Source organism: Acomys russatus, chromosome 9 (assembly GCF_903995435.1).
Source record: "Acomys russatus chromosome 9, mAcoRus1.1, whole genome shotgun sequence".
NCBI classification, from domain to species: Eukaryota; Metazoa; Chordata; class Mammalia; order Rodentia; family Muridae; genus Acomys; species Acomys russatus.
In genome coordinates, this window is record NC_067145.1 from 45258789 (window position 1) to 45281277 (window position 22489).

General features: G+C 39.0%; 1 protein-coding gene across 1 annotated transcript in view; it reads left to right on the plus strand.

The window, feature by feature from the left end:
- Window positions 1-344: 344 nt before the first annotated feature.
- Dnajc1 (DnaJ heat shock protein family (Hsp40) member C1) overlaps window positions 345-22489 on the plus strand; it is a 185267-nt gene continuing 163122 nt past the window's right edge. The window contains exon 1 of the mRNA XM_051151273.1: window positions 345-570. Coding sequence (XP_051007230.1) covers window positions 352-570 — 219 coding nt within the window. The 5' untranslated portion in view covers window positions 345-351. The remainder of the gene's footprint in view (window positions 571-22489) is intronic.

The window sequence follows — 22489 nt, forward strand, 5'->3', positions numbered from 1 at the left end:
ATGTCACCGGAAACGAGGCCTGGGATAGGCTGAGGCCTGGGGAAGCCTCTCCCACACGGCAGCCTAGGTGCCGGCGCTGGCTCCTCCAGCTGTTTCTAGGCCCGGGGCGAGGGTCCGGAAAGGGAGAGCGGGCTGCAACTGGTCACCGCTCCCGGCAGGCCGGGCCTGTCGTCCTCTCCGCGCCTACCGGTGCTCCGGTCGAGCCGACAGCTTGGCTGGCCGCTTCCGGGCGGCTGCCCGCGCCCCTGACTGACAGGCGCCGTCCTCCCCGCGCCACCAGCCACCCGCCACGTCCGCGCTCTCGGCGGGCGCTCGGCGTCGCTGCCGACCGAGGTGTGGGAGCCCAGCGCGATGTGGGCTCCCGGCTCCGGAGCCTTGCGGCTTCCCCAGCGCCGGCGTCCTGGGCCGGTGGCGTCCTCCGTGCAGCCGCTGTGGCTGCGGCTGCCGCTGCTGCTGTTCGTGCTGGCGGCCGTGGGGCCGGCGCGCGCCTGGGAGAGCGGAGACCTGGAGTTGTTCGACTTGGTGGAGGAGGTGCAGTTGAACTTCTACGAGTTCCTCGGGGTGCAGCAGGTAAGCGCGCGGGCCGCGGGCGGGACGCGGTCGCTCCAGCGCGGGTCCGGTTCACCGCCAGCCCTTCCCGTTTTTTCACCCTCCCTTCAACTTCGGAACTTCTGATCTAAGTGGCAGTCAGGTCGGCGCAGCCAGCCCGCGGGTTGCTGATAGCATTTCTTTGGCTTTCTGAAGACCATCCTCCCCCTCTCCGCCCCCCACACCAAGCTGTGCTGAATGAAGGAAGAAGGGAGAGAGGTGTGGGTAGACCGTTCTTACACTTACCCCTTCTCAAGTGTGACACAGTAACCATGTGTCACCCCGAATTGTCATCTTCTCACTTAAACATATTTTCATTTCATCTGCTTCCCTCCCTCGCCCTTTCTGGGAAGACAGAAATACATTTTCCCCAGCGTCTGTTAGCAGCTTTCTTCCACTGTATTTTGTAATCGGTATAGTTTGTTACTTAGTGTTCGTGTTACAGTTGGAACTCTAAAGAGTTTGAAGTTTTCCTCCCGGTGGGTCCTGGGACTCCTAGGAGAAGCTGTCAGGGCTTGAGATATTTGGGGTGCTGTTGGTAGAGCCCAGGATACTCGGTGTATACGTCTTTGCCTCTCCGTTCCTTTCTGTTCTGGTTTTAACTTGTAAAGGCTCTTGTTCTGTTTTATTTCTCCATGAGAGCGATTGAGTGAGGGTGTTTATCCAGGCTCTACCCGAAAACAGTGGGCCCAAAATGAAGACGTGCCACTAACTTCATGACCATGGAATGAAAGAGAATTTCCCAAGCTCTGATTGAGTCCTTCACACAATACATAAGTTGTGAAGCAAAACAAACAAACAAACAAACAAAAACAACAACAAAAAAATCCCCCCAAAACTTATTGAGATAGTAAAATTTCAAAGGAAATTAAGTTGAACTATTAAATATCAATTTAATTTTTAGTCATTGCATTTTAATTACATAGTTGCATATAAAATGATTGACTATAAAATTGCCATGATAGTGAATTTAATAGTTCTCATTTTTGTAAGAGTTATAAATATTTAACAACTCAAAATCGTACACACAAATCGTTTTGTGGTAACTGTAAAGTGTTACTTAGAACCACTTACTGCTCATAGAAAAAAATATGCCTCATTTCCAAAGCAAATGATAATGCAGTGTATAACAATAATTAGTAAAAATGGAAGTTTGAATACTAACATTTTGGTTTTTGGGGTTTGAGTTTTTGAGACAGGGTCTCTGTGTAGCTCAGGCTATCCTCTAAACTTTATTCTCCAGCCTCAGGCTCCTGCTGGGTGTTGAGATTACAGGTTTTTCTCACCATACCAGGCCAGAAGATTCATTTTGCTTTTTAACGGAAAAAAAAAAGAAAAAAAGAAAAAAGAAAAAAAATCCAGATTAGGTAGAACAGGAAATAATTCCTTTAAAACTTTTCCATTTATTTCTTTGTTTTTTATTTTCTTTAAGTTAGGTACCTCTACTCTCCATCCCCCAAGGTTTCTCACTGTGCTGCATTGGCTGGCCTGGAACTTACTAGGTAGGCCAGGCTAGCCTCAAACTGACAAATATCCATCCACCTACCTCAAGGACTATTGGAACTGAAGGCATGTGCCGTGCCGCTGTATCTAGCCTGATCCCTCCCATGTTAGAGTGTGTGTTTCTATCTCTTCCAGTGTGCTTACATATTTCTTAATACTACACCACACTGTTTCTCCAGGTGTTTTGCTTTGTTTGTTTGTTTTTCTTTTTAATGTTTTGCCTGCATGTATGTCTGTGTTTCACATTTGCCCCTGGTACCCACAGAGGCTAGAATAAGGCATCTGATCCCCTGGGACTAGAGTTACAGACAGTTTAGGGATCCCATGTGGCTGTTGGGCATTAAATCTGGGGCCTTTGAAAGAGCAGCCAGTTCTCTTAACCACTGAGCCATCTCTCCAATACTGGGATATTCTTTATTGCATTTGTTTGTTTGTTTGTTTATTATGCATGCTGTGGCAAACATAGAGGCAGAGGATAACTCTTGGGGGTTGGGGTTAGTATTTTCTTTGCATGAGGGTCCCACGGAATAAATTTAGTCAGACTTGGCAACAGATGCCTTTAACTACTGAACTAGCTCGACTTACTTTTATATTGAGAAGAGTTGTTTAGTATTCATTAAGATCGATTAAATTCTGTAGCTAGTAAGAATCATATATATAACTGTTCTGGCTAGTATTTTGCCAACTTGACACAAGCTAGAGTCATAATGTGAAGAGAGAATCTCAATTGAGAAAATTCCTGGATCAGATTGATCTGTAGGCAAATCTGTGGGAGCATTTTCTTGACTAATGATTGATGTGGGAGGGCCCAGCCCACTGTGTGTGGTCCTGAGATATATAAAAAACAAGATGAACAAGCCAGTAAATACCATGCTTGTATGGTCTCTGCATTAGTTTCTGCCTTGACTTACCTCAAAGACGGACTGTGACTTGGAAATGTGAGAAAAAAGCCAACTCTCCCTTAAGTTTATCTTGTCAGTGTTTTATCATAACAACAGAAAGCATAGTAGAACAATAATTATCAAAAAATCTTGATGATGCTTTTGAATTGTTTGTAGAAATCAAGCTTCTTTATGAGAATATAGAGACTTAGCAGTAGTGTTTTTAAATTTAGATTATCTAGGGCTGGAGAGATGGCTCAGCAATTAGGAGAACTTGCTGTTCCTGCAGAGGAATGGAGTTCTAGTCCTAGCACCTGCATTTTCACCTCACAGCTACCTGTACTTGTAGTTCTAGTGGCTCTGACACCGTGTTAAGGCCTCTGAGAGTATATACTCAAATGTACAAACCCACACACATATATACACATAATTTTAAAATATTGTCGAAGCTAGCTTTGTCTGTAGCATCATGTTTTGTAATTTCATGCTATTTAATTTGAAGTGAATTAGAATGAACTACTAGAGACCTTAACTTCGTAAGGAAAGAGTGAGAAATAGAGATAATTGAGAAGACAGTAAAATTTGAAAAGAATCCAAAAATTATTTTAATCTGTATTCTGTTTGAAAGAAACGCCATGGGGAACTTAATTCTATTGATGCAGAAAAATAGATGGGAATGTTCTTTACTTTGAATCTAAGCTTTCTTGGAAGACTTTCAAGAGACCAGATATATGACAGAGATAAAATCAACCTGTTTAAAGTTTAATGTGTGATATTCAAGTTAGAGCCAACAATCTTTTGTTGACAAGCAGATGTGGGAACAGAACAAAGTAGAAAGACTACACAATGCTGTTCATTCAGTGGAGACTTACTTGGTATTCACTGGATCTTAAGTATCAAAGTTCTAGCCTCATTTAGCTGAATAGCTTGGTCGGGGTGGGAACACAGTGAAAAGTAAATAGATACCATATATATAAATAGATGATGAGGTTTCTGAAGGAAATTAGAAGTTATTAAGGCGTTAATTCCATTCATAAGGACTCCAACGTTATAACCTATCAATTCTCAGATGTATTATCTCTTACTACTTATCACTTTGGGGATGGGACTTCAACATACTAATTTTAGAAGGACTCAAGCCTTCAGATTATAGCATGATGGGAGAGCATTCAGCATGGTGGACAAGCATCAAAGAAGAGAATAAGTGTACAGGCCCTGATGCAAGAGCCTGGTGTGTGTTTGAAGGAATAGCTCCTGCCATACTGGCTGCTATTCCTTTAAACTCTCTTCATGATAGAAGGTAAACTTTAAGGTGAAATAAACCTTAAGCTGCTTTTGGTCATGGTCTTTATCACAGTAATAGGAAAGCAAATGAGAGCAAATGGCTTGAATGAAGAGAGATTGAAGACAAATCTAAAGATGAAGGAGACAGTTGAATTTACTGAATTGTGGAAGTCTGGACAAGGACTGTGGTTGAGGGAAAATCAAGTTTGGTAGTTGGTCACACTAACTTTGCCATTTCTATTAAATACAGTGGGCCTGGCATGGACCTATTTGGTTATTCATGTCTGGAGTTCAGACAGAAAAAAATGAGGCTATAGATAATGACTAATTCTTAGTACTTAGAATATAACTTCAAGCCACATAACTGGAGGAGTTCACCCAAAAGAATGAATCTAAAAGATAAGGGAAGAAGTCTGGGAACTAACCCAGAGAGATGGTGACCAGGGAGATGAAGAACCAGTGAGGGGGATAGGAAGAGACAAACCAAGAAAAGGTGTTGTCTTTCAAGTCAAGTAGAGAAAATATCTCAGAGAGGAGGAAGTGATTACCTGAGTAAAATGGTGAAGATTCAAATAAGATGGGTTCTGGGAATTGGCTGGACTTAACAGTTGTAGGTCATTAGTTACCTCAACAAGAGCTGGTTCATTGAATTGGTGGGTTCAGGAGAGAAGATGAGGAAGAATTGGAGAACAGAAATTAGATGAGTCTGGTTGCACCTGTTTTTTTTTTTCTTGTCAGTTCTTCCCTACACTGACTACTTGAATAACATGACTTAGATTTTGGACCACTCCATCTTCTAGCTTTATGACTTTGGGCAGTTTTAAGAGTTACCTCATTTTAGAACAGGTGACTTTTATGAGAAACTGTTGGACACTTCACTATATACCAAATGAAATAATATTGATGAAACCATACACATGTTATGACAAAAACTAAATCGCAATTCCCCAAACGTAAAGTAAAGAAGTAAAGGATCCTGTGTGTATTTCAAGTTGTTCTGGAAATTTATGAAGGCACTTCAGAAATCTTTGGTAGAGGGTGAGTCTAGGGAGCATATTAATGGTTCAGCCTATTCTTAGAATGCTGTTAAATTGTTCATAGGGCATCCTGTGTGGCTATTGCATCATTTCAGAGGAGAGTCAGGGACAGAAAGATGAGCAACTACACAGTGTAGGGATGAGGTTATATTGTTCCAAATCTTAAATTTAACTTAAATTCTAGATTGCTGCATAATATTTGTATTTCATCTAAAAGTTCTTTGAACTCCTTTACTTATCATGGAATCAGTGGCAACACAATATTTTGAAATTTCTTTTTGCTTTTGTAATTTTCTTGCGGGACCGTGGCTTCCCTTATAAAAAATTTTATAGAGTAGTCTCACCAAGAATAAATAACGTCATTTTTACTTTAAAGACCTAGGAATATTCTCCAGTAGCTTCATTAGTAACAATTGTGCCATATATTCTCACTGTGTCTAGCTGTGCCCTTGTGTTTTTGGATGGGAAAGAAGAGTCATTAATTGACTTTCTTAAATTCTAGCACTTTTAAAAAATGAAGCTGTCTTTCATAGTTGGCTGCTGAACCTGCACTTTAGTTCTCAGTTGTATATAATTATTTGTATTGTGAGATTCACTATACTTGTGAGGCTAGTGTGTAGTTCAATCTATTCCTCTGTAAATTTGTTGTGTAATTAGCCACTTCCTTTTTATTATGCATCTGAAATTATTTCTTAATCTGGAGGGAAGAAGATACACAAATTCTAAAATAGTGGATCACACTTCAACCATATGTTGGCATATTATGTATAGACTTAGCGATCAATAAATGTTTGTTTAATTATATACAGCTTTGAATCAGATTTGAATATTAGAATTAGTTTATTTTTCTTGTGTACAAAAGGCTTGTATAGCTTAGTGAAGATTGTCTAAGCACATTTTATAGGTAAAGGCAAGTCTTTTGCAGACATTTTTTCACATATAATTGAGAGCTGGCAGAACCTTTTAGCTCTTTTCTGCTCTTTTGAATCTTTTTCAGAACACTAAGATCTCCCACTTTTTACTTCCATAGACAGTATTTTATATTGAGTTTGGAAGGTAGAGTTGGCTTCTATGGGTGAAATTGCTTGTAGAGGTCTATTCTAGCATCTCATTGAAAGGTCCACAGCCTTCCCTAGTGAGCAATGTGGGAGATTTCAAAATCCCACTTTTCTTAAGGTTCACAGTGAGTAGATTATAGGACAGAAGTAAGGGTAAATATTTGGCTTGATGGTTGGTGAGGGGAGAGTATTTGTGGCAGATAAAAGTAACAAGTACTTTTATAAAGATGCCTATTTTCAGTACTAAGTGGCTCCTGGATTATAGGTGTTCTATAAGTGAATGAATCATTTTGTGAACGGTTACAATAATACTTTATAAACGTTTTTCTAAGACAGGCATTATTGGGTATATTTGAATGGTAATAATGCCAGTGAACTTTGCCTGCAATTAAAACTGCTCTATTGCCTTTCTTGAGTAGTGTGAATAGTTAGGGAAATGGAGTTAAGAGTGGAGAGAGACCTCTGGTTCTGGGAAGTAGGACGTTGGACCATCTTACAACAAAGCTATAATAATATGAACTTGCAGAAGGCAATCTTTATTGTCATAAAGCAATTAATTGTGAATTATGGGTCCTGTACAAATGAATGTATTTTCACTCTGTTTTGAATCACATTGTAATCTCTTATTTTAAGTGCTGAGTATTTGGAGTTTATGGTGTTACTTACACTTACTGTTGGGGATGACGCAGTCTGACTATTAAGACTTAAATTATAAATTTAATCCAGAATTTATATTTCATTCTTTATCTTATTGAATACTAAATGAAGTAAAGTTAGGATTCATTCACTTTTTCAATAAATATTCTTGTTTACCACCATACAGTAGCTGGAATGTCATATGTAATCAGGCATACTGTAAAAGCAAGGGCAAGCCACATTCTGCAATTTTGTTTAGAAAATGTGCATAAAACGGTATGCTTCATTATTAAATGGATGCCTGTTTTGTTGCTAGCAAGGCAGTAGCTATTAAGCTCTGTGAAGCCAGCTAATGGAATTTGAGTTGTTTAATATTAAACTAAATTTAAGACCAAGAATAAAATAAAGAATATGCAGTATTTAAATGCCACTGAGAACAACAAAAAATGCTAAAAGGTAGTAATTTATTTAATTAAGCAAATTCAAGGATACATACAACTCCCAATTATTAAAAAAAAAAAAAGCATAAGAATTTTAAAAAGCTCCGTGGTGTGTATTGTGAACATTAAGACCAGAAGGAAGAACACCACCATTTTTATTTTCTGGACCATGTGATTGAAAACTGTGTTAGCTAAAAGAGATAGAAATGTATTTTCTAGCCAGTCCTTTAGAATTTGATTCACACCACTGACCAGGAGGGTATTCCATGATCAGTTGTATTTGTATTTTACCAAGAAACTTCTACTTTTAGAAATTTAGAAGTTGCAAATTTTATCAGCAGTTATTTTCAGTGACCATACTTTTATTTAAAAGATTAGCACTTGGGAGGCAGAGACAGGCAGATCTCTGAGTTGCAAGCCAGCCAAGGCTACACAGAGAGAAACCCTCTTTTGAAAAACCAGATCAATAAATAAGTAAGTAAATAAATAAACTAATAAATGAACAATTAATTAATAGTACTTATTTTGGCTCTGGTGACACATGCCTGTAATTCCAGCACTTTAGAGACAGAAATAGTAGAATTCTTTTCAAACTTAAGGCCAGCCTGGTCTACACTGAGTTCCAACCTACCCAGTACTACATTACAAACCCTGTTTTAAAACATTGGTATATATTGGCTTTTAAATGGTGTTTTGCCTTAATGGTTAGTGCCTTGAGTTGATTTATGGAAGTTAAGGGGTAATAAGAATAATGTAGGAAAGCCAGGAATTGTAAATTTGCTTGGAGTTAATTGTATGTTATGTTATTTTTGCATAAATCTTTTATCCATACCTAAGCTGGAAATTGTGCTTTTATTTGCAGTTAGTTATATCTTACAGTATTTTTTATGAACCTTTTATCTACAGTAGGAAATAGGCTTCCTGGTTTAAGTAAAGCGTATTAATTTAAATACTTGTTGAAGTGCAAGTGGATACCATGCTGTAATTTTCATAGTAGTTCTATGGAGTTGATATGACTTTTGGTACACACTGTTAGATGTATTTTATATTAATTTAGGTTGATCTTGAGAGTGGTTATTGTGAAAAGCTTCAATTTTCAACAGTGCTGGCATTTTTTTAAAAAAGCAATTACCAAAAGTTATGGTTTTGAATCGTTTTCAAAAGCTATAGCACATTCTTCACATCATTATAAGTAAATCTATAAGTTGATTTGATTTTTGGCAATAGTTAATAGTCATTTGGAGCTCTGATAAATACTGTTTATATTGATAAATAGATCTGAATGCAGAACAAGTACTCTACCAGTAAGCTGCATCCTCAGCCCCTGTCAATAATCTTTTCAAGGCAGGCGCAGTGCCCACACCTGTAACCCAGCAGTCAGAAGGATTACCAGTTCAAAACCACCCTGCTTTACATGGCAAGGTCAAAGCCATCCTGAACTAGTAGCAAAACCTCCTCTCAAAAAAAGATATAGCTAACTGCAGTCAGAGGTAGAGCACTTGCCTAGCATGTGCAAAGCCTTATAAGGTAAAAGAATGTATTGGAGTAACTAACCTTTAGGAAAAAGTATGGAAAAAATTTATAAATACAAATATTAAAAGTAATGGAGTAATACCTCCATCTTGTGGTCTTTTTTGGATATTGCCATTAAAAATGTCGAGGGGTTGTATTTTCACAACCGTAGGCATAAGTAAGAATACACCTGTGACACAGGTGAAAGCAAAAGTCAGAGATTTCCTGCAGTATTTTGTAGGAACCTGAAACTGAGCTTCCCAATGAACTCACTCCCAATTAACACTGGATGTGAGTGTACTGAGATAGTGATTCCTGCCCCCAGGCAGTCCTGTGCATTTGCTTTAGAGTGCCTTACAAACAGCCTACTGGGAAGTCCCTTGGTGTATGTGTGGTCCTGACAGTAAATATATTAAACATAAAAGTCTCCTTCAAATTAGACTTATCAAAACCTTTTGTAAATCAAAGGCCTTCACATGGCCGTCATAGAAATAAAAGCATTAGCATGAGCTAGGGAAATCAAGCCAAAGGGAGACCCAAAGTTTTTGCATTAATGTTATTCAGTATCTTGATTGCTTGCCATAGATAGCAATATAATGACTAAATGTTATCAGTTTGCAGTAACTCAGAGGAATATAGTTCATAGATAAGAAATTCATGTACTTAACATTTAGAGAAAAGTTATGTGTGTACTGAATATGTACAAACTTTCTGTCATTTCCCTAAGTGATACAGTATTATAACTATTTATATGGATTGTCTTGTATACAATATTATAATTAATTTGAAGATGATATAAGCATTTTTTAAAGATTTATTTGTATATGTGTAATGAGTGTTTTGTCTGCATACCACATGTGTGCTTGGTATCTGGAGAGACCAGAAGAGAGTGTCAGATCCTCTGGAACTAAGAGTTATAGCTAGTTGTGAATCACTGTATGGGTGCTGGGAATTCAGCCATGGTCTTCTGTGAGAGCAGCAACAAGAGAGCACTATCTTCAGCCCCTCTTGTGAGCATACAGGAGACAGTGTGTTATATACGAATGCTACTTCATTTCATGTAAGACACTCACCCCCAGATTCTGAGATCTCCAGGGGTCCTGGTGTCAGTGTGACAGACTCCTCATGTTCTAGTGAGCCATTGCCATCTACTGTATGAAGAGACAAACAAGTTGGTAGCATATAAAATAGACAGAATCTGAGTAGCCTAAAGTAATGTTTTATTTTATTTTTTTACTTAAAAAAACTTCTATTGGTTCTTTGTAAAATTTACATTATGTACCCAGTCCCACTCATCTCCCCTCCTAAAAGAGAAAAGAAAAATCTCACTGTGGAAGCTGTAGTGTGTCACATTGTGCCCTACAGTATACCCTTTTGATCACACTTCTTTGCAGATGTTCATTCCAATGAGTCATTGGTTTGAAGCCTCTGGTTTCTACTATACTATCAATACTGGAAGCTTACTGGGACTCCTCTCAGATGTCCTCTTGTTGCCCTGTGTCATGGAGATCCTATAGTTTTGGATCTGTAGAACCAACCCCTTCACACACTCTAGCATTTCATTGATAGATTAGATGTTGTTGGGGTGGGCCAACTCAAAGCCCTTAATCTGGGCCTGAGAGGTCTCTGAGCTGGTCAGCCTGCCAGCTCTCCACACCCACACCACCAAGACAAGTTATCTAGCTCTGCCTCAGTTAGGTCATCCATTGTCACAGCCAGCAAGGGGCAGAGCCAGTTCTTCCACTCTCATGCCCTCAGTCCAACTCATGATGGCCCATGCCATCAGGGACACCTGTACTGTGCTGCCCAGGTCAGGTGCAGGGACTGCTCTCCAGAGTACTGCAGCACGTGAGGGGCAGGGTCAGCTCGCCTGCCTGCAGCAGGTGGCAAGGGCAAGTTGAAGGGGGCAGGGGCAGGGGAGAGCGCACCTCTCTCTCACCCACACCATTGTACAGTAGAGAAGAGGCAGGACTTGCTCTCCCATACTCACACTCTTGGTGCCAGCTCACCCACAACCCCCATATCCAGGGCTATCTCTGCTGTGCTGCCCAGGTGAGGTGCAGGACCACTCGAGTGCTGTAGCTGATGAGGGGCAGGGGCAGCTTTCCTACTCTCATACCCTTAGCGCCAGCTCCCCCAAGATGCCCAGGTGAGGGGTGGGGCCAGTTCTTCACAGCCCTCAGACATCAGCATGGCCCCAGGTAGCAGCCTGACCTTTGGTGGTAACAGACCCCTGCTGCTGCAGGGCCATCGCCCTAAATATAGCCCTCAGTAGTAGCACATCACCAGCTGCTCACATCAGGCTGTTCTTCAACTACCCTTGACTCTCCAGTTCTGCCTCTCTTCATTGTGCACACATTTCTTCTGCTTCTCTTTCTCTTCCATTTCTCCAGCACGTACTTGCTCCTCTTAGTGATGCCTGAGTCTCTGGGTGTCTAGGACTGTCTAAGGAGTTGTCTCAGGAGTGCTATGCCCCACTTGTGCATTATGACACTGGGCAGGGGTCATCTCAGGCGTAGTCTGCCTGCCTAGGCCTGCATGGTACAAGACTGGTGGTCATCTTAGGCTAGCTCCCTGTCTAGCCGCCATGATGTTGGACTACTGGTCATCTTGGACTTGCTTCTCACCTGGGTCCAGTGGCACTAAACTGATGATTGTCTCAGGCTCATTTCCCACCCAGGCCATGAAGCCATTGGTAGGGATTGTCTCGTCTCATGTTTGCTTCCACCCTGGCTAAAGTAATGATTTATGTACTAGGAGAGAAGCAGTATTTCACTTACAAATCTTGCATAGTGGACACTCTTGATTTCTGACAGATGGTAGAGAACAGTACTTTGTGATAGTTGATACAAGCAACAGATGTAATTTAGAAGAAATAAAAAAAATACATCTAAAGACAAACAAGAAATTAACTTTAATAGTATATTTAATTTAAATCCATATATCAAAATATTCAACATTTTGGGTTTTGTTTTATTTGTAGCCTTATGGATTGAATCTAAGGCCTTGTGCATGCCAGGCAGGTGTTCCACTACTTGAATGTCCTCACCCCTCAAACACACACCCTTTGAAGCTCAGGCCTTGATCTTGCCATGTAAGGCATTGTAAATTTGAACTGGTGATCCTAAGTCCTGAGATTACAGGTATTGGTCACCATTTCTGTCTTGTAAAAGGGTTTGATGGGTTGAAGATGCAGCTTAATGGTACTTTCTCCACCATGCTTAAAGCTCTGAGTTCTAACTGTAACCACACACACACACACACACACACACACACACACACAGAGAGAGAGAGAGAGAGAGAGAGAGAGAGAGAGAGAGAGAGAGAGAGAGAGAGAGAGAGCTTTATTTATGAGATATTTCATAGTCTAGCATTTTGTACTAAGACTTTTAAAATCTGATGTATATTTTATATTTATACTTCCAGCGCACCTTGTTTTTCACACTAAATTGTATTGAAAATACTTCATTTGTATTGTGAGTTTTTAAGGCGTACAGCTGATATTGTAAATCCCAAACTCAAATTGCTTGAAGCATGCTTGAATAGAATATTGTTAAATTTAAATATAAATTAAAACTATATAGTTCTAAGTTCTAGCATGCTTCAAATGCTCACCTATGGATATTGGATAACACATACTAAGTAGTGCAGCCTTTCAGATTACAGTTTCTGTGCATATGATATAGTTAAATATTTTGAGTAGATTACTTATTAATGTATTTGTTTTACCGTTTTCTTTTCATATACATATGTAGTGTGTGTGTGTGTGTGTGTCTGTCTGTCTGTCTGTCTGTCTTCTGTCTGACAACATGTGCTTGGAAATCAGAGGACAACTTTGAAGAATGAGTTTTCTTCTACTGTGTGGGTCCTAGGGATTGAACACAGGCTATCAGGATTGATGGCAAGTACTTGAGACACCTCACCAGCCTTAGTTTGAAGGGTATATTATTTATGCTAGATATCTTCTTCCTGGTTAGTTGTTTGTACATTTTGTATGCTCTTTATTCTCTAAAATACTGGTTGATACGGTTCATGCAGTTTTCCTGGGAACTGTAGTTGCATGAACTTATATGAACAGACCCGTTTGATGAGGGTGGTTTTAATGATGTTTGATTTAAATTGATTATATGCTTTTGCTGTTATATTTTATGATTCTGTAATTTTGTTTTTGTATTCTTTGAGTATGCACGTGAGTGTGTATGTAGGGTGTATGTGGCTGTGTGGGTGTGTATGGAGGACAGAGGTTGACACAGGCTGTCTTCCTCAATCTCTTTCTAGCCTATCCACAGAAGCAGAGACTTTAAGTTGAACTCAGAGTCTGAAGGCTCGACCAGCCTAGCTAGCCAGTCTCCTGTGGTTCTCATGCTTGTGTGGCATATGCTTTACCTGCTGAGCATCTCCCAGCTTTGATCTTGTGTACCAAGAAACACTGGTGTTCATACTTTGTAATTTTACCTTTCAGTTTCTCTATTTATTCTGTCACTCAACTAATCTCATATATTAGTACCTATTAAATATGCACTATATTCTTGTTGTCACCAGTTTTGATTCTTAAAATAGCTTTAATTAGATGACTTTCAAAGGAGATGTCTAGATGCAGCTAATATTGGTGCCAGTCTTTTAGCTCTTTGAAACACCAGTGAGCAGTTCTGTAGCCCTTCTGTTATACTGCTTGCCTGGGCCATCTCTTCATGCCTACCAATGAGTACTGCTTTCCTCTGTCTGCATTAATTACTCATCCTTTCTCTTGCCCTTTACAATTTCATAAGCAGCCAATGAAAAGAAGATATTTTTATTTTAGTTGTTTGAGACAGGGTATCTATGTGTAACAGAGCCTTGGCTGTCCTGGATTCACTTTGTAGACCAGGGCTACCCTTGAATGTACAGAGATCTGCCTGTTTCTGCTTCCTAAGTGCTGGGATTAAAGGCATGTGCCATCACCACCTGGTTAAGGAAAAGATGTATATCATAATTTGACATTTTTTCACATCTACCTAGCTACTGTTGTTTACAATGCCTCATACAAGAAAGAATTACACAGGAATCTGAGTGTTAAAAAGATGCATCAAGTAGAGGGCTCCATACCCATGGGTATATGAGCAGCACAAATTAGACTCAGTGGAATGGATGTGTGTGTGTGTGTGTGTGTGTGTGTGTGTGTGTGTGTGTGTGTGTAAAATGAAGTTGGGAAGGGCATGGGGAATAGATTTGGAGGAGTTAAGAACAGTAATAGGGATGAAAATAATTAAAATACAATGTATGCATGAGTGAAATTTTCCAATAATTAATAAATTCTCAAAAAAATATGTTAAAAATACGCCAATTTGAGGGAAAAACAAGAACAAAACAAAAATGAAAGAACTGATACTAGAATTTGGAGGTTGGAAAAAACCTTACCAGTACCTGTCCCCTTGTAGAGGAATCTTCTGTAGTATACCCAAAGTGGGTGGTTATCCAGCGTGTGTGATTACATCTAAAAGAGTTAAGAGACAATTTGCACAGTAATGTTCAAGGAAGTTTATTCTTATGTAACTCTTATTCTTACCTAAAACTTCATTTACTATCTTCTTTTGATGAATATTAATTTTTCTATGATTTATTATAAAATACATAGGAAAATAACTTTGTTGATTTTCCTACACAGAACCATTAAAAAGAGAATATGGGCAGTTGTGAGAGGTCACTTGTTTTCATCATCTCTAGTCACTTCAAGGGAAGACCTCAACTACTATCCTAAACATAATTTGGGGTTAATGTAAGTAATTCCTGGGACTCATCAGAGTCAGCAACAGTAAATTTCTAGAAGTTGGAAATATATGATAATTTTGAGTTTGTCATTTTTGATATTTAGGCCATGAAATGAACCTAAGTAGAAGCAATCCCAGAAGCTGTTAGAGGCGTTTGAAGCAGAGCTCCCATGTACAGGTGTGTAGGTGTACAACTACTTCAGACTGACCGCTGTGCTGTGGAAGGTTAGAGACTTCGGGCTCGTTGTGCAGATCTGAACATAAGTGTTTAGACTGTAAAGTAAATAATTTTCCTTAGGTAATTAAAATGTAGTACTTTAGTAGGTAGGATTTTTAATTGGTAGAATTTTAATTCTCAGGCTCATATTGAGTGTTCACCTCTCTGTGGCTTTATTGTTACTTTTACTCCTTTTCCTAAGACACTTAAGGCTCCCTCCTGAACTTATATTGAGACCACTGTACATCCAAACATTAAGCCTACAGGCCCCTTGGCCTTCTGTACAGGGTTATGTAAAGTTATATATGTGGCTTGCATTATATTTCAATTAGTTTATTGTAGGAATGGACATGTGGCATACCCTATTTTAGGCTAGTTTAGAACATGGAGAGATGCCCTTTCCCTGTCCTGTTTAGACTCTGAAGTAGGGGCATGGTTACTTACAGAGAGCAGGAGTACAAAAAATAATTCCTGAATTAAGGAAGGAAATGTTAGGACTTTTATTCAATTATCCTTTATAACTTTTGTAAATTCCCTCCTTTCTTTCCTTTATGTTATTTCCACAATCTTGCTATGTAGTCTAGGCTGGTTTGGAACTCATGATTTTTCTACTTTACTTCCTAGTTTCTGGTATTACAGATGTATACCATTATGACTTGTTTTATGTTTTCTAATATACCATATATTAACAAAATAGTATATTATAAATTAATGAGCAAATAGGTATCCAAAACTCAAATATAAGGGTCACAACCATTACACTGTATTCTTATGTACTTTACAAGTGCCACGTACTCAGGAACAGAACTCCAGTGTCAGCTGGCAGTCTCACCATTGAGTGTACAGCCACAAGGCAAAGTTAAATTAGTATGTCCAAAAGAGACCTATATTTCCACTTAGCACTGTTCACAATATCCAAGATATGGAATCTGTCTATATGGAATGAGTAGATGAAGAAAATGTAGAATTAAATATTTTTCAGCAACAAAAAAAAGACATTGTGTCATTTGCAACAACCTAGATAGAACCACAGGACGTTATGTTAAGTACATCAGTCACAGAAACACATAAATGTGTTTGGAAAGTAAAAGCTAATCTCAAAATGAGTAAAGAATAGAATGATGTATACCACAGCCCAGACACAACATAGAAGAAAAGAGATGGAGAAACAATAGATAACAGTATAGGGATAAAGGCAGATAGGTGGAATGGTTTCTTAAGTTCTGTAGCGTAGTAGCTTAAGTATGGCTGATGAGAATTGATTTCAAAGTAGCCAGTAGGAAGGAGTCGAATATGCCTAGCACAAGGAAACAGCATACGAGTGGGATGTAAACATGCCAGTTACCTTGATCCATATCACCACACATTAGATACGTATGTGCTGAAATGCCCCGAGTCTCATAAGTAACTACAGTTACTACCTGTCAATTAAAAGTGCATTAAAACCATTTAAAAAATGGCAGCTTGACTTCATGGCAGAAGCCTATAACCCCAACTACTTGGGAGCCTGCAGCATATTAAAGGCCTGCCTAGCCCACATAGTGAATCCAGGACCAGCCTGGGCAACTTACTGAGACCTATCTCAGGAAGTAAGAAGTAGGCTGGAGATGTGGCTGAGAGAGAGAGAAAGAGAGCAAGTGTTTCCTAATGTGTTTGAGGGCCTGTACTACAAAGCAAACAAAACGTAAATGCTGCTTATTCTTGTTTGTTTGTTTGTTTTTGTTTTTGAGACAGAGTTTCTCTGTGTAGACCTGGCTGTTCTAGACTCACTTTGTAGACCAGGCTGGTCTCAAACTTGCAGAGATTCGCCTACCTCTGCCTTCCTGAGTGCTGAGATTAAAGGTGTGTGCCACCATGCCTGGCTGCTATTTATTCTTAATAACTCACTCTAAATTTAATCCCACTATAGGATTTTCTCTAATGCCTATTCTAGCAGGTATGACCACTCCAACTCCATGACAAATTTTTGTGGGGGTGAGGATGCTGGGAATGGAACGAGTCATAAAACCAGGACTTCAGATATACTGATAGCATGTTCTGTGTCTGAGCTACACACACCTCAGTCCTAGTGGCAAATATTTTACAAATATTTTTAAAAATTATGTATACAAGTGTTTACCTGCATGTGTGCACGTACATTGTGTGTGTACCTGGCTCCCACAGAGGCATAAAAGGGTATCAGATCCCCAGGAACTGGAGTTAGAGATTGTTGTGAGCCACCATGTGGATTCTGGGAACTGAACCTGGGCTCTCTGCAGCAGGTGCTCTCTCCAGCCCCACCAGTTTGTTTCCAGTTCACTCCAGATGGTATGCGGTTAATATATTGTAAGTAAATAAAAAATAGAATTATGGTTCAGAATAAGCTATCTAGTTCCCATAACAGAAATTGAAAAGATAAGAATAATTAAAGGAAAATGTAATTCTGTAGTTTGTTTAAGAAAATGAATTGTTTAAGTATAAAATGGGAAGATCTAATATGACCTTAATAGAAATAAATGCTTATTTTATTTGGTTACATGTCGAATTAGGCCAACTATTTGGCTTTGCTTTTTAAAAAATCCACCCATAATTTACATTAATAAACATACAGCAAGATGAGCATTAAAAAAGAAATGTAATGCATTGTGTGTTATTATGTATAAACAATCTTAGTGATAATATCTTAAGAGGGACTCCAACAAACTGAATTTTAAGAAGGTAGTTGCAAGTTCAGTAGAGATTCTGGGAGCATACTTAGTGTGAAAAGGAGAGTAAAGGAGATGTATGGTCCCTGAGTTCATAGGCTTGAAGCTGGGGGTGATGGTTCATGCTTGTAATTCTTGCTCTTAGGCTCAGTGAAGAGGATCCCTGCAAATTGGTGGTCAGGTGGAGCTATGTAGTAAGACCCTGTTTGAAACAAACACACACCTTCAAATTAGTTTTTAAAACATAATCTTAACACATTTTTACATAGACTTTTCCCATTCTGAAATAATTTTCCAGCCTTTAAAAATGCAAGAAAAATATTAACATTTCTTGAGTGAGGGAGATGATGGCCCAGGGGGTAAAGTGCTTGACAAAGAATTGTGAGTACCTGAGTTTAAATCCACGTAAATCTAAGTACACTTTCTCTAATCGCAGTGTTCTTAAGTTGAGATGGGAGATGGAGACTGAATCCCTCCAGAAGTTTACAGGTCTGATGTATGCTCTAGTGAACAACAAGATAAAACCAAGAACTGACACCTACGTTATACTCTGACCTCCACATGTACACCTTGGTGCATGTGCTCCTCTACTCATATACATACTAAAAGATGAAAATGATAATACGCCTTTTCTGTTTCACCCAGATTTTCCATATGTCTTCCTAGCCCTAGTAAACTTTTCATCACCAGGAAGTTAGCACTGCTATAGTTTGTTAGCATACCTGTAAATCCTTTCAACTAAGATTCATTTTATTTTTAATTATGTATGTGGCGGGGAGGGCTACATTGGTCGGTGTGCCTGTGGAGGCCAGAGACCTTAGCTCCCCCTGGAGTTGGAATTAGAGGTGCTTGGGACCCACCAATATGGGTGTAGGAGTAGCATGCACTGTAACCTGCCATCTCTCCAGCATCGGCCGTTTCTGTACATCTGCTCACGTTTTATTTGTTGTCCCACTCACTTCCTTTTCCTGATCCAGAGTCACACAATTAATTGTCTTACCTCTTCAGCATCTTCTACTCTAGTATGACCTCTCTTTTCTTTTAGGAATTTTGAAGAGCTTTTAGTTGGACTTTCACTAAAATTTTCTGATAATCCAGGCATGGTGGCACACACCTGTTGTCCTACATAACTGGAAAACTGAGGCAGGAGACTCACTTGAGCTCAGAAGCTTGAGGCCAGCATGACAGCATAGCAAGGCCATTTAGAAAGGAAGAAAGAAAGAAAAAGAAAGACAAGAGAATGGACACAAAGGGGGGAAACAAGAAATTAATTTTCTTTATGATTAAATTCATATTGTACATAATCATCATAAATAGCACAGAATTGATTTGCCCTTTTAGTGCACCTTGAATTTTTACTGCCCCAGTCCTAAAATCAATCATTTTAGCAGAGACCTTGTCTGTTTTTAATTTAAAAATAATTGCTTTGATAAAAAAATAAATAACTACTAAACATGCTTGTTAAATTTCTAAAGAGTTGTTGGACATGGTGGCATATGCCTGAATCTCCAGCTCAGAAGCAGAAATAGGTGGATTTTTGTAAGTTCAAGGCCAGTCTGGTTAACATAATGAATTCCTGGTCAGTCAGAGCTATGTAATGAGACATTGTCTCAGAAGACTCCCCCACACCCCTCAAGAGTCCATTATTTCTCAGTGGCTAGAACCAGGAAATGTGTATGTGTTAGCACCAGGAAGTGTGTGTATGTGTGTAGATAGATATCATTTGATCCGTTTGTGGGCTTTGTTCTCTGCTGTTTCCTCAATATCTAGCACACATTTATCATAATAGCTATAGAACATAGAATATTCTACCAGATACAGAAGGACTTAGTATAACATTAGATTAGAGAGTGTAAAGACTTACCATCTAGTTCTGAGAAAGTGAAATGGGAAACTAAACAAAACTAAACTTAAACAAAACTAAACTCTCTACAAAGTTCATGGTAAGAAAACAGTAAAAGAGCGGAAGACTTGGATTGTTAGGAAAAAAAAACAGCAAAGAGGTTGAAGACCTGTAGCAGACTTTGCTGAGAGAAGGAAAAGAGATTAATAGTGCTTTTTATAAACTAAGGTATCTCCTTTACCGAGATTCTGTCTTTAATTTGCTTTTCACCATTCCTTCTTTAAATGAGTTTTTTCCAAGTGCAAGATGTTTCTGTAATAATTCTATGTATGGGTTCATGTGTTGTAAAATCATGGCCCCCAAACTGCAGAACAGGACAACTGGATTGGAGTAGAGTCCTTAAAAATGTATGGAATATTATGCATACTGATGAAAGCAACAAGATCATAAATATTAATTAAAAATCCACCAGCATTTTCATCTGTCGTCATAGCTAGTTCTTAAACTCCTCCAAACTCTCCTGATTGTGTTTCTTTATAGGAGAGATCGATGGTTGTTTTTGTCTATTTTGGATTTTTTGAATGAAAAATTGAAAATCTGATTCCAAGTAGAATGATTTTCCAGGTAGCGTAGATGGCACAGTTGTTCAGGAATACTAGCTTCCTGACTCAGATTCTATATTAGCTATATTAAAGTCTTTTTGCTTTGTTTAGTAGAGGGGAAAATCCTTAATACTTTTTAGCTCCTGGGTGTTTGTATATTGGTCACCTGCCTGGGATCAGGTCTAAACTCACATCCCCATCAATGTAGCAATTATTCAGAACACAAAGACATATCTGTACATTGAGCTACATACATTGTTGCTTTGGTTTAATAATTACTACTTTGGGAAGTTACTTCACCTTTAGAAATTTTATTTGATGCAAAGTTTAGTTTATGTGGCTATCTAGAAGGAAGTGAATTTCTGAGAGGAATCTAGTAATACTTGCTTTACCAAATTTTCATGTTGTAACTTAATTAACCTTTCTTAGATTGAAGCCTTTACCTAAAGAGTGTGTTTGCTTGTCATGCTGTATCTTTTGTATTTCTTTTAAAGCCTGATGGTAGGTGAGATAAATTCCTGAACTTTGTCTGGCATATAAATGCTAAGCCCTAGGATTCTGCTTCTGGCCCCTGAGCCTATTTCAGGGAGTAGCTGGGCAGCTGTGTGGTGAGTGTCTGCTCTAGGTTCTGCCTACTGCTGAGAAAGTATCAGTGGGCTCTGGCTCACTCTAGAGCAGATTTAGGGTTCTCTGCTGCTTTTTTCTGTTGCTTACCATTAGCCCTGCTGCTTCTTACTGACACTGCTTCTTTTGAGGAGTTCCCTTTACTGGGGTTGTACTGGTGTTACAGAAGAAAAGAGAAATAGGAGAACCTTGTGGGTCACTTGAGTTTTAAAAAGACTGAGAGGAAAGCTATCCTGCCAGGCTTGTCACTTATCTTAGCATGGTCATAGGGGTCAATAAATAAGCCTCTGTGCCTAGAAGACAGAATTCTTTGAGTTTTTGAATTTTGTGACTTAGAAAGATGAGCTGAGAAAAAAGCCAGAGCTGGGAACATCCCTTGTTCCTGAAAGGCAAGGGCAACCATTTCAAGCTGCTGTTATTCTTTGCTAGGTTTAGATTCTTTAAATTTGTCCTCAAACTACCAGCCAGCATTTTGAATAGATGGTTTTGTTTTTTTGTTCATTTGCTTGAGATGTAATCTCACTATATCACCCTGGCTGGCCTAGAACTCACTGTGTCTTTGTCTCCTAAGTGCTGAGATTAAAGGTGTGCACCACCATGCCTGGCTTTAACAAGCAATTTTAAAGTTATTAATAAGATTGAGTGATAACTAGTGTGGTTGGAGAAAACTTGGTGTGCTGTTTTAGCTGTAGTACCATAATGCTGATACCTTAGAGGGTGTGAGTGCATAAAATACAGAGCTAAGTGTGGTATTGCATGCCTGTAATCTTGGCATTTGGGAGGCCAAGACCTCAGGATCAGAAGTTTGAAGACAGCTTTAACTACAAAGGATTTTGAGGCCAGACTGGGCTACATGAGGCCTTGTCTTAAAAACAAAACAAAAATGTAATAAAAAGACACAGCATTTATGTAGCTGGCCTTAGTTTATCATTGAGCAGTCCATCTTGTTTGTAGCCTCACGTACTTGACACAAGCCAGTATTTCACAAGATGTTCATTACCAAATAGTTGAACACCTTGTGGCTGTGTGGTTTTTATAGTTTTTAGAGTGTGTGGAAATAGGATCCTCGCTCTCAAACACACATAGTTAAAAGAAGCCATATGCCTGTTTGGGAAGCAGGAAGATGAGTCAGCAGTAAGCCTGTTACTATCTCAAGTACATTGTTCTTCGAGATGCAAAGTTTTTCTTTAAAGTAATAAAGTGAGCAAAAAAAGGTAACAAGGTGTAGTCACAGATACAGCTGCTTATGCAGCAGCTCTAAGGTCTGTGATTTATAGACCCTGTCAGCATGTGCTACACTTTCTCAAGTACAGTTTTACCCATCTGAAGTTACTCTTTATCTGATTTTCTTAGGAGAAAAATGGAGGTGAAATCTAACATTAAAACAAATGAACAAAGAAAGAAACAAAAAACAAACCTTCATGCCAAAAAACTTGAATAGTTATCATTTCATAGTTTGGTAAAGGACATGTATATTTGGGTTTCTGAATAACCTCTCTTCTTTTGAAAATGATTCCTAATTAAAACCAGATGAAAGTAGCAAAGGAGACATTTAGGACACTGAAAAATGGATGTACCTCATGAATTTTGCAGAGTTCATCAATACATGCAACAATGATTTATAATTGCATTTGGTCTTAACACTTATCAGTGTGGATCTAACAGCCACAGTAAGAGAGTTAGAATAAAACACTAAGGTGAAAGGGTTAATTGGCCTTGCACAGTTCAATTTGCCACTCTAGTGACACTTCTGTCATCTGTGTCAACAGAGTTGCTAAGTACTTTCCCACTAAGCTGCCACTCTTTGTTTATACAGTTGAACCACCAATGAGG